A 13754-nucleotide genomic window follows, 5' to 3' on the forward strand; every position below is an offset into this window, starting at 1 on the left:
ACCGGTGTCTAATCCGGCAAACTCTCCACCCACACCCTTTGAGAAATATGGCATGGCTTGCATGGGTTTTTGAAGGTATGCGATATTACATGTTTAGCCAAGTTGGTAGTACCAAATATCCGATATTTCTGCAGCATGTGCATGTGGCTGCAGGTTCGCCATCCTTCTTTTTTTTTGTCGTTTTCGTGAGGGTTTGCCACTCTGGCTGGGAATATTCATCTCCTTTGGTGTTGCTGCGAGATATTACCATGGTACCATTTGAGAGGGAGATCTTTAGATGTGCATCCACTGTAGTTAGGTACCTACATACTGCATACCAGTCTCATCAGATAGACTACCAAAGCAACAAAGACCCCCCAATACTGTGAAAACGAAAAAAGGGAAATCCCTTCATCCATCAAACCTTCCCTTGTTCACCAAATGTCTTCCAAGTCGGCACCATTTCCCTAAACCATGCCACCATTTCCGTTCTTTCCAGGTACCCAACCCCCCCTGGCCATACACATTGCTTTCCCGTGTCCCTTGGCATGTTTCCTGGTAGCAAACCCCGCGACCAACACCTGCTCGCGCCCTCTTGCCAGCGCCCAGCACAGCACAGCACAGCACAGCACAGCACAGTTCAGCGAGAGCGAGAGCGGTTTAAACCGGCATGGAGGCCCCCTGAAACCTCATCTTTGGAGACGAGCCATGGCCGACGACCACCCCAGCCTTCAATCCAGATCCAGACCCTACTGTCCACAAGGCTATCAGCATGGCCTAGCAGCCGTGTGAAGGGGAGGTTCAGGGGGGGCTAAGCAAGTAATCTTTTTTTTCTCCCGCGTGTCCAAACTCGTCTAGGAAAAAAAAAGAACGGCAAGAGGTAGGTTTGATGGCGGAATCGTAATATGCTTGTCGATCACGGGGGTGGAGTATGCAGGCCGTCGTTGCACTGCTGCACGCCCGTCAAAGTCACCCACATCACTGAAATTCAGGTTCCCGTCCCGTCGCGAAGGACCTTGCGTGCTTTTTTTGTTTTCTTATTGTTCTTTTCTTTTTCTTTTTTATGTAGATCCGGCCCCCCGATCTCATCTTTCCCTCCTGGGCTTGCTTGCTTCACGTTTGTTGTTTTTTTCTTTTTTTTTTATCTGAGATGTGATAGCAGACGATCGATCGTTTCCCATCTCCTGCCAGTCTTGGCTTGCAAGCATCCCCCAAATCCCTCTATGTTGAGGAGCTCCAAGCTCGAACTTGCACAAAAACAACAACAACAAAAACAACAAGAAAGCGGCTAGCAGCTAGCAGCTAGCAGTCAAGACTCGAAAAAAAATGTCGTCGCGAGCCGAGGAGAGTAACACCGAGTGGCTGATGGGCGTCATGTGCACCTTTTATGCCCTCGCCATCTTCAGCGTCTGCCTGCGCATGTACACGCGCCTCGTGGTGGTCAAGTCGCCCGGCCTCGACGACTACTTCATGGTGGCGGCGGCGGCGTGCGCAACCGTCGGCATGGCCACGCACGGCGTCCAGTCCCAGAACGGGATGGGCAAGCACTACGAGTTCATCACGCCGCCGATGCGCGTGGAGTACTCAAAGTTTGGCTTCTTCCAGAGCATCATCAACAACACGGGCGGCATCTCGATCCTCAAGGTCTCCATCGCCCTCTCGCTGCTCAAGCTGGGCGGGGGGAACAGGGCCTACACAAACACCCTCTACGCATTCCTCGCCCTGACCGCCGCCGTCACCATCTACGCCTGGTGCACCTTGATCTTCTTTTGCGACCCCGTCCACGGCTACTGGGACAAGACCATCAACCCCAAGTGCTATGACATTAAGCTCTTTGTCGTGTTTGGACTGGTCCACACCGCCGTCAACATGTTTACCGACGTCGCTTTTGCCCTGCTGCCAATCCCCATCATCTGGATGTTGCAGATGAAGAAGAGGACCAAGATCTATCTTTGCATTGTCCTGAGCCTGGGTCTGATGTAAGTTGTATCCCATGCGACAGCTCAACTTTTGTTAGCTCAGGCCCCCTCCTGACTGTTTTTTCTCTCTTTTTTCTAGTGCTGTCGTCATGGGAGTCCTCAAGGCCACATACCAGATCAAACACGGCGGCGACCGAGACGTCGCCTTTATGCATGGCGTGCAGTTCTGGGCCTTGTAAGTATATGCCCATTCGCTGTTCCCCGAGCGCACCATTCTTTACCCCCTCACTGAAACCAGTTCACCTTTTCTAACCCCTGCCCACCCTTTGCTCTTTCAACAGCCTCCAGCTCAACACGGGCATTATAGCCGCCTGCGCCCCGACCCTCAAGCCCCTCCTCGGCCGCACCCTACACCTCGGCAGCACCGCCAAGCCCCGGAGCTATGGCAACAGCAGCAGCGCCATGTACTTTGACAGCAAGGGCAACAACAGGTCCCGGTCCAACAGGGGCTACATCAACCACACCGACAACGACGAGGTCGACATTGAGCTGAGCCGCACGAGCAGGCAGATACTGGGCGGAGGCGTCGGTTCGTTCCACGCCGGCGCCGTGGGCGGTGCCGAGGCCCTGAGGCAGCAGCAGCAACAACACGGGGGCGGCTCGTCGTCGGCTTCCAAGGGTGCGGACTCGCAGAGTGAAGAGTTTATACTGCAGGGAACCGCAGAAGGTGGCATTCTGAGGACCACGGAAATATCGATACAGCGGTGAAAATCGGGTAGGACTGAAAATCATTCGACTTTGCATACGAGGTATGACTAATATCAAACAATTGTTAATGAGCTAGGAGGTTGGAGATCAGTGGCACCTCTATCTATTTACCTGTCTCCTTACCTGTCTCCCTACCTGTCTTCCTACCTGTCTTCCTACTTGTGTACCTACTTTATCCTTACCCTTATATAACCTAGATACCCACGTCATCACGCGAAAAAAGCATTTCGCTCAGTATGGTACATCTTTACGTGTTGGCCTAGTGCGAGTAATTTCGCCAAAAAGCAACTTGGCCCTGGACTACTGCTCAGCAAGAATCCAGTGAGAGTCACTGGCCTCGACCTGCAAATAACTACCGCAGGCACCGCGATTACATACAGAAGATCTGACTGATCTAGTGATAGAGCCACCGACTTCAAACAGGCAAGTCTGAAGTGCCATTGAAAGAAAGTCGTATCAGCTGCCCCATCCTTTGCGGAGAGATTAGCAAGCAGCAAGAATCCTATTGGAATGGGGCCGAGGGGATAACTGACATGAAGGGCGAGTTTGCAAAGGAACCGACCTCGTCGTCTTCTTCGTCATCGTCATCATAAGGGTATGGATCCCCGTCGTCTTCGTTGTATGCCTTGTCGTCATCACCATCCTCATCCTCTTCTCCCCTATCCCTCTTCACAAAGATCCCATCTCCCGCGACCCGCCAATCCGTCCCCGACATCTCGACGTACTGCGTCGCCAACTCCCACGCCTCCCGGTCCGCGCTGTCCCCGCTCTCAAACACGCGGAGCGAGTTCCAGTTCTCGCCCCACTGCCCGCCTAGTATGGCACCAATGATGAGCTGGTAGGCGCTGTTGCGCTCCGTCCAGAGGTCTGCCGGGTCGACGTTGCGCATCAGTGTCGAGTCGCCTAGCACGTCGTACCGGTCCTCGCGTGGCACGAGCTGCACAAACAGCCGATCGAGCACCGGTACGTTCCGCACCAGCGTCCCCACGTGAGTCGACAGAGGGAAGCCCGCCACGTACGACAGGTCCGTCACCGATCGCGGGAGGAGGGGCTGATCGTTAGGGTACCTCTCGCATCCGAGCAGCGCGCCAAGGATGGAGGGTGGACGCTTGAGGAAGAACTCGTACGAGGTGTAGACGCGCACCGAGAGTCCCTCGTTCAAAAGAAGTTTGGTCCAAGGGCGGGCGGTGAAGAGTGTGCAGGGAATGTGCTTGAGGACGGTCTTTGGAGATATACTCGGGTAGGGCGCAGACATTGGCCCTGGAGCGGGGTGTGTACTGCCGCTTGACACGGCTGTAGATTCCGACGATGATCCAGGCTTGGCTTGACTGCTTTCTCGAGACAGGGATAGGATGTGCAACTGAGGGCCGAAGCTCCATGAATCGCCGACATATATCGATCGGGCAAACAGGAGTGCCAGCATTCGCGGGGAAGTGATTATGGTGAAGCGAAGCGGGTTCACCAGCTCAAACACGGCGTCCCACAGCCAGTTGTAGTCTTGGTTGTATGTAGTCCACTCGGCCGAATCGCTGCTACTCCCGCGCGGCTGCTCTTGAGAACTCTCTGCTGCATCTGCGGACGCCACATTGTCTTCCACCGTCATCGAGAAAGTCCGGACATGGTATTGGAGATTATGGGAGCAGATGAATTCGAGTGTAGGAATGGAAGCCACTAGGTCGCCATCGTCTTCGAGGCCGAGGAGTGCGTCGCGGGCGATGCGCCATTGAACGTGGCGAAACAACAAGGGGAGAACGGCGGCGCGCCAGCGTCTGTTGACCAGCGAGCAGGTCTTGAGCGCCCGACTTTCCACCTGGTCCTGTTCAGCGTCCGGCGGTGTCACATCCTGAAGACGGCCCTCGGAAAGTGGGGGAGAGTCGAGGAATCGTAGGGTGTGAGAGAGAAGTTCATTCGGAAGGTCCGACAAGGACGTCGGTGGGGTAATTTGCTGCGTCTCCATCATCTTGTACGTCAGGATTAGAGGTGAGTTGTATCGGAATGGAAACGGTCATGGCGATAAGGATCTCTGGAGGAAAGGTGTTGTTTAGTCGTTTTCGAACAAGACCGCTTGCAGAGACTAGAACAGACGGGAATGTAGGCCTGTGTTGGTTGGTAATGGGGGGGTACCTGGGTGGGAGATACCGGTAGTAATCATTTCATTGACCACAGGTACAGACGAAACGCGGGGGTGGAACCTAGTCGCGGAACCTTATCCTGTACCCGAGTGGGGCCGGGCTTCTTCTTTTTCTTCTTCGTCTCCTTCACTGGGCACGTGATACAGAACAAAAAGAAGAAGCCAATATGATGCCCTCTACCGTTACTTAAAGCCAACCACTATCTCTATCTCAAATATTTACGTGAACGCCGTACCTATATATGCTAAGGAGAATGCCGTATACTGTGTTATACTGCCCGATTGTACCCAAAACTCCTCAGATGCTTTAGTGTGAAGGATAAATGAAGCAGAACAAACTCTCGACCAACACCATCCACTGGCAGGCAACAAACAAAAGCCCAACCTGTTGTGAACAGCAGAGAACCCGAAGCAAATCTCTCCACCCGTGTAATGACCACCTCCTAATCCCCTTTCTATAATGTCTGCATATATGCAGAGTCTAAAGCCCTGTCATGTATTATGCACCGTGTACCAATCAAGAATAGGCAAATGTAGAAAACCACTCTAACCCGGTGACAAGGTGCTAATCGCGAACAGCAACCAGCTTTAGAGAACCATCGTGACTGAAAACAAAATAAACAAGAATCTAATCCAGAAATACGTCTCAGACATCTTCCTCGTACTCATCCTCCTCTTCTTCCTCCTCGTCACTCTCACTCCCGCTCATGTCTACCATCTTCTTCCTGGCCTCCTCCTCTTCCATCTCCCTGTAGCTGCTGTAACTGAGCATCAGGAACGCAACGACGATCAACCCGCCGCCCATGATCGCCGCCCCACCCAGAGGCTGCCGCTTGACGAACCAGTCAGCCAGCGCGACGGTGAAGATGGTGAGCAGACTGGCCACGCTGCTCAGCACGGGGCTGGTCAGGCTGATGAGCACCAGGAACGACCCGGCAAACGTCGCATTCATGACGACGCTGACAAACAGGTACCAGGCCACCCGACCCGTCGGCAGCTCAAACGTTTCCAGCCCCGTGATGTGCAGCAGCGGAAGCGGGATCCACAGCACGCTCAGCGTGAACAGACCAATCAGCGACCCGAAAGTGTTGGCAAAGATCATACCGCGGTTGGGCGAGCAACCGTCCGGTGGGCACGCAAATCGCTTGTACAGAACTTCGTACAGACCGTAGAGGACCGAGCCGGCACCGATGACAACGTTGCCGATGAACCGCGTCGCAGGATCTGATGAGCCGCCGCCCATGGCCCGCGAGGACAGGGCATGCCCGCCGACCTCGACCTCGCCCGGCGGCGAGACAGGCGGCGAGGCAGGTGGCGGCGGGGTGCTGACGCCGTTGCCATCGCCGTAGGCCACGACCAGCACGCCGGCGATGGCGATGGCGACGGCGACGCTCTTGCCCAGCCGCAGCTTCTCCTTGAGCAGCGGGACGCTAAATGCGTAAGCAAAAAAGGCGCTGCAGTTGTAGATGGCCGTCAGGTCGCTGGGGGTCGTCATGTTGACCGCGATGTACCAGCTGAGCCCGGCGACAGTCAGGGCCGACGTGATGCCAGCTGTGGCTCGCACCATGTACCGCCACGGGCTGTGGCTCCTCTCGCCGTAGCCCCTGGGCAGGTCGAGGTCGTGGCGCTCGACCATGATGGCCGTGGTGCGAACGAGCCAGACGTGGCGGCGCCAAAAGACGGGCCACGGCACGTCGCGCTTCTGGATGCGCAGGATGAGCAGCTGGACGGGCCAAAGGAACGCCCACGAGCCGTGCGTCAGGTAAAGCATGCAGTAGGGCTTGGCCCAGCCGGCCTGCTGCACGTACCACGCCAGCTCCGTCTGGATGGTGAAGCTGAGCAGGCTCACGACGAGGAAGATTCCCGCGTATGTGTACTTGCGGCGCGCCGCCTGCACCGCCGCGCTGGACGGCGGCGACTGCGACCGCATCGTGCTCCGACGCGATAGTGTTGGCATCGTCGACCGCGGCGTCGTCGGCGTGTGTGGTAAATTTGGGCTGGGCCGACGGTGTGGACCGTTGAAACCGCTGCGGCCGCGGTCTACGTCTACAGAGAGCGTCGAGGCCGGCTCGGTCGAGTCGCGGTCGGGTTTGTAGAGAAGTGGTGTGCCGGAACGACCATCGGTGGGCCGGAGGAAAGCGGGTCGGCGATCGTCCATCAGGTTCGCGCCGTGTACTACCGGTAGGTACGTAGGTAGGTATGTAGGTATGGATGGGGTAGTCTGCCGAATGTGCGTGTGTGATGTGGCTGACTGTGTGCGGTGCGGTGCGGTACGGTACGGTGCGACCCGGCGCTAAAGTTGGCCAGTTCGGTGTGTAAAAAGTCTTATGGCAGCTGCAATTTGACAACCGGCCCAGACGCCACAGGCAGGTAGGAAGATGGTTGACAGCGAGGGATCGACGGAGCTCGGGCTCGAGAGGGATCGGCAGTTCGCTAGGGCGGTGGTGACATTGGCCTGGATGTGGCTATCGTCAAATCAAGGGCCGTCCATGAATGCGCAGTAGAGTGGTGTGTGGTATGCTGTGGTTGTTTAGGTGCGAGTTCCGACGATTCAAGGTTCTTCGTCAGGCAGAGCGTGGTGAAAGTACCTAGTCTGTCTGTTTATGCACTCGGCGTGCTGCGGAAAATGTGGCAGAAGACCAGATCGTTGGGAAATTTTACGACTGGCTTGGGCGGGCTGATGGATTGCTCGATAGAATGAATGGTTGCACACCGTGTGCGGCCTTTTTCCTCCACAAGCGCATTACCGTAAAAAATCGCACTGGAAATGATGTTTGGCACTTCGCAATCAAATCAATTTGTTGCTGGGAGCCGTGATTGCCGACCAAATGACGTTTCCCACTGGGGGAATTGGGTCATGGGACCTCCGCACTTGAAAGACAACCCGAATTAACGCGGGAGGTTTCAGGGTCGTACCTTATCAGCAGCGTCGAATTGGCGGGGGGTGACAACTCGATGCTGCACGTCAAAAGAAGGTAAGGTAACAAACAGCAAAGCCAACCTTCTGTCCTGATCACAAGCTACTTTGCTGAAATGAATTCGGACTGTAAAATCAGCAGACTAAAGGACGACAAAATAGCCAGAATCTGTCCAAACTCCTTGAACTCTTTGTTTCCGTCTTTCTTCTTTCCAGGGTTCAACACCTGAGAAATACCGTTTTAATACCGATTTTCCCTGGTGGAAAACAGGGTTGCATCAATCGTCAGGGATGAAGATGGGCAAAGTGGGGCAGATTGTATGTACTGGTCCAACCCCCCACTCTTCCGGTTTGAATGCCATCCAAACATGGCGCGCGGAGAAGCAACAACGGGTTTGTCGGCTCAAAATAGGAGAGATGGAGTCCCAAATCTCGACCAGAATCTGGCCCTGTCGGAACGGTATATACTACCAAAACGTTAAATATATCGGGCAGGCGCAGCGAAGTTTACTGTTGAGATAAACCTACTTACTAACATTAAATAGATTTGAGTTGAGTTCGAATATGTCTTTTTCCTGGTCTTCAAAGGTCCAGATAGGTAAACAAAACAATTACCTAAAATTGGTAACAATTACTACATCACGAACCCCTTAAATGAACCCCCAAGATTATGCCCAGAGACCTCCAGTTCCTGCCCTGCTTCAAGGAGCCTGCGTGTACGTAAGGCTGCGTCGGTCTTTAGGTAACTTTCACCACATCAGATCAATCTGGCCAGTCAGTCCTTCTGGTTCACACATGGCCTTCAACGCAGCTGGCTCGTTCATCCGAAGAACTTGCACAATATGCGAGATCGAACCCGCGCTACCGGTTCCGATACCTTTCTGGCCTTGATTACACGTGGCAGTTCGCTGTACCCTGGAGGTCATGGTGGAAACAGTAAGTCAGTCGGTATGACTTGGGCCCTTGGGGCCAACGGGATAAGTCATGAGCGACATCTACGGCAAATCATCCTTCACAGTTGCATGAACACACGAAGAATCAACATTTCCAAAGTCTCATTTTGATTGAACTCGGATAAAAGTGGGTATAAGCAACCCATCTATTTGCAAAACTCTTGGTGACTGTTCGCCATCTTCGAGATTGCTGAAGTGAAGTCATGTTTCCTCATGATAATTCGCCCCAAAAAGACCCCAAGCATCGTCACAGAAAGGGAGCCTAAGAAGTTCAGAAAGCTCAGAGGCCACCCTTGCAACCCCCGATATGACCCAAAGTCCCCAGCCTCACCATGCAAGGCAGAACCAGAGATATTAGGCCTCGAAGGAGCCAAAGAAAGTAAATCAATCGTGACCACCAAGAAGAAAATAGTATACGTCGCTTCCGCGACCAAGAACTTCCCAGAAAAAGAATATAGAGAACAAAAAAGCAAGAAAAAAGTGCTGAAATACCATGTTCGTTTATTACGTTATGTGGAAGTGCAAATCACGGAAAATTTCCATGGTTTGATCAAAAGACGTAAAGAGTAGGCATGCAGTGACAGAGAATAAAGTTTAAAAAGCCAAAGGTACAAGAAAGCAATTTGCAAAAAGCCAAAACCACCCCTGAGGTTGAAACTCCATTTTCGTTAAATTGCGAAACAAAGCATGACTACAAATGACGGAAGACGAATGCTAAGAGAGACATGAAAAAGAACCAGATGAGCGAAGCAATCAACACTGCTCAAACTGGTCCTTCTTGCTTGAATGTTGGTTTACCTGGCCACAGCACCAGCGCGGTTCAGGACCAACATTGGCGTTTTGCGAGGCGCAGACCCGTCCAGACCACCCTGCTTCCCAGCCACCTTGAACATGCTCGCAAATGATCCTCCTCCACTGACGCTGTCCGAGTCGCTAGCAATGCTAACTGTGTCTGCGGCCTTGGAAGCGGGCCTGTTGCTGCCGATAGCACCCCAGCTGCCAGTTGAGGTCCGCGAGCTAGGCGGGTGGCAGTCAACGTCGTCGTCTCCGTTGAGACTACCCGAGCCCGAAACCGAATCGTCGTCCTCAGTGAGAGGGGTCGGCATCTCCTCGGCTGACTCAGAAATTGGGCTGATACTGCCAGAAGAGCCAGGGCTGCGGACCTGTGAGCGCGTAATGCCAGCACGGACGAGGTTGCTCAGAGCCGAGCGTCTGGCGCGACCAGCAAAGTTCTTGCTGCCCTCGTGCTTCGAAGTAGGTTTGGAGCGAAGCTCGTCGAACGACGGGGGTCCATTGGGCTGGCGGATGGGGTGCTCACCCGCACGCGCCTGACCAGGTCCATAGCCGCCGGGTGTAAGCGGGAAGTTTGCCGTCTTAGGTCCAGCAGACTTGGGGCTGGAATCGTTGACAGCCACCGAGAGGCCACCCTGACCGTTAGAGATGGATGTCGACTTCTTGTGGCCGCGACGGAAGGCGTTGGCGCTAGGGGGCGGCAGAGGAGTGTGGTCCTCGCCTCCAGGCGACTGGAAACGGCGGGGAGGGGACGAGTTGCGGAAGCCGTTCATGTGTGACTCGGCCGGAGGAGGCGAGACCTGGACACGGGGGGTCGCCTGGTACCCATACTGCTCACCGTACTGGTTCTGGACCTGAGGGGACTGGTTAAGGTAGTAGGATGGCTGGCCAGTCACGGGGTCGTACATGGCGTAAATGGTTCCCTGGGCAGTCTGGATACCATTGATCATGGCCTGCTGCTGCATCAGCGCCGCCTGTTGCTGCTGAAGCTGCTGCTGCTGGTAAGCAGTGTGGTAGTTCTGAACACCGTTGATGTTCATGGTCTGGAACTGCTGCTGGGCGGCCTGGAGAGTCATGAGCTGCTGCTGAAGACGCTGCTGCTGCTGAGCGAGGTACAGGTTGGTGGAGACAAGGTTGGCGTAAACGGCAGGGTCCATGTGCTCAGGGCTCTGCTCCTCGATACGGATCTCGGGAGGAGCAAGAATCTGGTCAGCAGTGTAGAGTTGCTGCTGCTGCTGAAGACGTCGCTGCTCAGCAGCCCGCTGTTGCTGCTGTTGCTGTTGCTGCTGCTGCTGCTGCTGCTGAAGGAGCTGCTCCTCCTGCTGGCGCTGCAGATACAGCTGCTGCTGTTGCTGCTGCTCCTGAAGGCGCTGCTGTTGCTGTTGCTGCTGTTGCTCCTGCAGACGCTGCTGCTGAAGCTCGGCAAAATCAAGAGTGGTGTTCTGTCCCTGCTGCTGAGCGAAGCGAGGAAGAGACGTCTTCGGACCGTTGTACAGGGACTCATGGCCGAGGAGAGAGTTCCTGTTTTGCCCGGTGGTGCCAGCATTGATGGTACCAGACTGAGCGAAAGTCGCGGCCGTGGCACTCTTAGGCGCAGTTCGCAGACCAGCGAGAAGATGCGAGCGAGCCGTGGTGCGAGGAGTAGGCGCGGCGGGCTCAATAGCTCCGGGGGAAAGGTTCTGGTCGAAGGTCAGGGGCTTCACTCCCTGGCCTCCGCGGCGCGAGGCGAGACCACCAGCCCGAGCAGACAAGCCTTGGCTGTCGAAACCGGCAGGCTGAGGCATGGCAGCGATGGCGTCCATTGCGTTGGAGATTGGCGAAGGTGGGTGAAAAAAAAATTGTTTGAACGAGGCAAAAAGAAGTGGTCGAGTTCCAGATGACTCGAGGCAAAGGACCGAATTAAACCGATAAATGACCTAAAAAAGCTGTCCGAATGCGTTGAAAATTATGTTGGTTGACGTCCAAACTAAGACTGAAGAATCGATCTCGAGCCGTTTTCTGGTTTCGCGCGTACCAAAGTCTATCTCTCTGGGAGTAAGGAAGAAAAAGAGGATATGTAAATCCAAAAAAGAGTATCTGACAGAAGAAGAATGGTGTGAAATGGGCGGTTGGGATATCGAAAACAGATTAATCAATCTTGTCTAGAAGCCGGGGTATAACGAAGGATCGTGGTCGGTGACTTTTGATGAAAGAGTGTTAGATTTTGATCTCGGGTTGGCCGATCCAGACGGCAAGTGCAAGCTTTGTCTGCGGCACAGGCAGGTGAAAGGTCAGCGTCATTAAAAACCAGCGCGGAGCAACCGACAAAGACGCGTCCCAAATAGAAGTTTACGACAAGAATCTGCTTACCTCGAGAAGAACAAAGAAGTACCGTCGCGATCAGATGTTGTGATTGCAGGAAGGAACTGTAATCCGGGTATCTTCCAAAGAGTTGCGTATGTTTGGAGTCGAGATTGCCGGGGAAATTATGTGCTGTTGGTCGATCGAATCGCAAGACCGTTGAGAAAGGAACAAAAGTATGGTACTGAAGCTGTAAAAGGAGTGCGATGCCGGATAGAGTACACAAAATTAGGTAGAGTGCGAGTTTTGAGTTTTTGTTTTTCAATTTCCTGTGTGGGCTTTCTAGCAGTCTGTTTGTCGAAGACGGTGAGTGGATTTTTTTGGTGTGGCGATGCTGTGCGTGCAGATGTGGGTGCGGCAGGCAGTGTGCTGTTCCTTGCTGGTTGCGGTTGGTCCGAGATTTTTCCTCCTTTTTTTTGTTCTTTTTTTTTATTCTTTATGAAGATTTTTTTTTTCAAATGACGGAACGATTTTTTTCAGAGTCACAATGGACAACCAGTAGTAGCAGCTGCGACAACGACGACCGAATTCAAAGACGGAAAGGAAGGAAGAAAGAAAAAAGGAAGGGCGGTGTGTTGGTGATGCAACGGCGAGAGAGAGAGAACGAGGAGAGAAGCCAGAAGCTTTGAATGCACACGAGGAGGAGAAGGGCGAAAGAAAAGAGAAAATGCACGGGACGGGATGGAGCTCGTGGCCGTGCGGGTTGTGGGATTGGACGCCCCTCTGCAGGCTTCCTACCAGTCACTGCAAAGTGGGGACCCTGGTTTTCCTTTCGATCGGACCGGGGGGGAGCGTTGAAAACAGCTAAACAGACGGAACTTGGTCCAATCTTGTCGCAAAACTGTCCTAAGGAAGGCCCGTCTCGACCCGGTACTTGCTTGAATTCAGGAATGCATGTCCAAATTGTACTTTCATCTATACTTGATATGTCATACACATTGGATATCGGCAAATTTACCAGGTCTGCACTCGATTTTCTTGATGTTCGTGGTATATTATTGAAGCTGTTCAATCGATTTCTCACTTTGGCCACCACGTTTTGATGCGTGTTTTTACTCTCTCCCAAACTAGTCCAGTCGCGGAAGTAGGCAAGCACAGGCGAGCAGCCACTCCTTGCCCCAGAAGACGGAACAAGGGGGTAGACCAGCTTGCAGGGATCTAGCGCCTTGAGAGGGTAGGGGAGCTCTAATTGGCAGAATCGTGTGAGGGCCACTTTTGCCGTCAGGGTCTGTGATTGGGTGCAGAGGTCATCACCTTTTTTTTTCTTTCTAGGGTCAAGTGTCTGTCCCCGGCGTGTACGTGCTCTGCTGCATGCAACCGAACCAGGTTGTGGTGCTTCTGTCGGGCGCCCGTCGATCGTTTGTCGTCCTGCTTGCTTTGTTGGTGGGATGCGGTGCTTGGCTTTAGCTTGCTGCATCAAGAGAATGAGACAAAGGAAGCGAGAATAGAAAAAGAAAACAAAGACCACTTGTCAGCTCGGTATGGTTGCCTCCTTGGAGCTGGGTCAACCCAGTCCACTGGGAAAAATGACCACAGTAAATAACAATAACAGTAGGTACAGTACAATAAGGGGACGGGCTCCTGTTATTGACTGGCCACTCTGACTCGCAAAGCCTCCCCAAGATTCCGTGATTGAGGTTTGGTGTGCTAAGAATAACAGGGCAGAACGAGGAAGAGCCACGCACGATCTGTCAGACGCACCACACGGAGCCCAAATCAGTCCATGGGCAGGACAAGCCACAGAGCGCCCTTATTTGGTCTTGGCAAATTGGTTGTTGCGTTCCTCTACCGGTGCCTGTACGGAGTACGGAGTATCTAGGTATTGCAGATTTCCCACTTTTTCCCGCTAAGTGAGCGCGTGACCAATAACATTTATCTCCATCACATCCGTCAAGCCCGTGCAGCGAATTGATGGGCGGGCTGGGCGAGATCTCCAAATGTTGCCGCCTATGAAC

The 13754-nt window shown here is 53.7% G+C and overlaps 5 protein-coding genes across 6 annotated transcripts; 2 read left to right on the forward strand and 3 right to left on the reverse strand.

Moving 5' to 3' along the window:
* Positions 1–1091: 1091 nt before the first annotated feature.
* Positions 1092–2903, forward strand: MGG_13946 (uncharacterized protein). Its single transcript, XM_003715908.1, has 3 exons — positions 1092–1958; positions 2038–2133; positions 2240–2903. The coding sequence occupies exons 1-3, from the start codon at positions 1306–1308 to the stop codon at positions 2664–2666; spliced, it is 1176 nt and encodes a 391-aa protein (XP_003715956.1). The 5' UTR covers positions 1092–1305; the 3' UTR covers positions 2667–2903.
* Positions 2714–4808, reverse strand: MGG_13947 (the record flags this gene model as incomplete). Of its 2 annotated transcripts, XM_003715910.1 has the most annotated exons (2): positions 2714–3136; positions 3200–4808. In XM_003715910.1, 2 exons carry the CDS (start codon positions 4624–4626, stop codon positions 3082–3084), a joined length of 1482 nt encoding a protein of 493 aa, XP_003715958.1. In that variant the 3' UTR covers positions 2714–3081. The 2 variants fall into 2 exon arrangements, with proteins under 2 accessions (XP_003715958.1, XP_003715957.1); XM_003715909.1 differs by having other exon boundaries at positions 3113–4626.
* Positions 4809–5362: 554 nt separating this feature from the next.
* Positions 5363–6727, reverse strand: MGG_13948 (uncharacterized protein; the record flags this gene model as incomplete). The annotated part of the gene is made up of 2 exons (XM_003715911.1): positions 5363–5402; positions 5463–6727. 2 exons carry the CDS (start codon positions 6725–6727, stop codon positions 5363–5365), a joined length of 1305 nt encoding a protein of 434 aa, XP_003715959.1.
* Positions 6728–8082: 1355 nt separating this feature from the next.
* MGG_15348 (uncharacterized protein) lies at positions 8083–8740 on the forward strand (the record flags this gene model as incomplete). Its single annotated transcript, XM_003715912.1, has 5 exons — positions 8083–8174; positions 8260–8312; positions 8382–8430; positions 8490–8650; positions 8733–8740. 5 exons carry the CDS (start codon positions 8083–8085, stop codon positions 8738–8740), a joined length of 363 nt encoding a protein of 120 aa, XP_003715960.1.
* A 12-nt stretch (positions 8741–8752) lies between these two features.
* On the reverse strand, positions 8753–12447 carry MGG_08457 (uncharacterized protein). Its single transcript, XM_003715913.1, has 2 exons — positions 11809–12447; positions 8753–11706 (listed from the first exon to the last, which is right to left on the reverse strand). The coding sequence occupies exon 2, from the start codon at positions 11259–11261 to the stop codon at positions 9462–9464; it is 1800 nt and encodes a 599-aa protein (XP_003715961.1). The 5' UTR covers positions 11262–11706; positions 11809–12447; the 3' UTR covers positions 8753–9461.
* Between the last annotated feature and the right edge of the window lie 1307 nt (positions 12448–13754).

The sequence above is a fragment of the Pyricularia oryzae genome, chromosome 4, assembly GCF_000002495.2.
Source record: "Pyricularia oryzae 70-15 chromosome 4, whole genome shotgun sequence".
NCBI lineage: Eukaryota > Fungi > Ascomycota > Sordariomycetes > Magnaporthales > Pyriculariaceae > Pyricularia > Pyricularia oryzae.

Coding starts and splice junctions, on each gene's coding strand:
- MGG_13946 (XM_003715908.1), top strand. CDS start 1,306: ATGTCGTCGCGAGCCGAGGAGAGTAACACCGAGTGGCTGATGGGCGTC. Junction 1,959..2,037: donor GTCCTGAGCCTGGGTCTGAT/GTAAGTTGTATC, acceptor TCTTTTTTCTAG/TGCTGTCGTCATGGGAGTCC. Junction 2,134..2,239: donor GGCGTGCAGTTCTGGGCCTT/GTAAGTATATGC, acceptor CTCTTTCAACAG/CCTCCAGCTCAACACGGGCA.
- MGG_08457 (XM_003715913.1), bottom strand. CDS start 11,261: ATGGACGCCATCGCTGCCATGCCTCAGCCTGCCGGTTTCGACAGCCAA.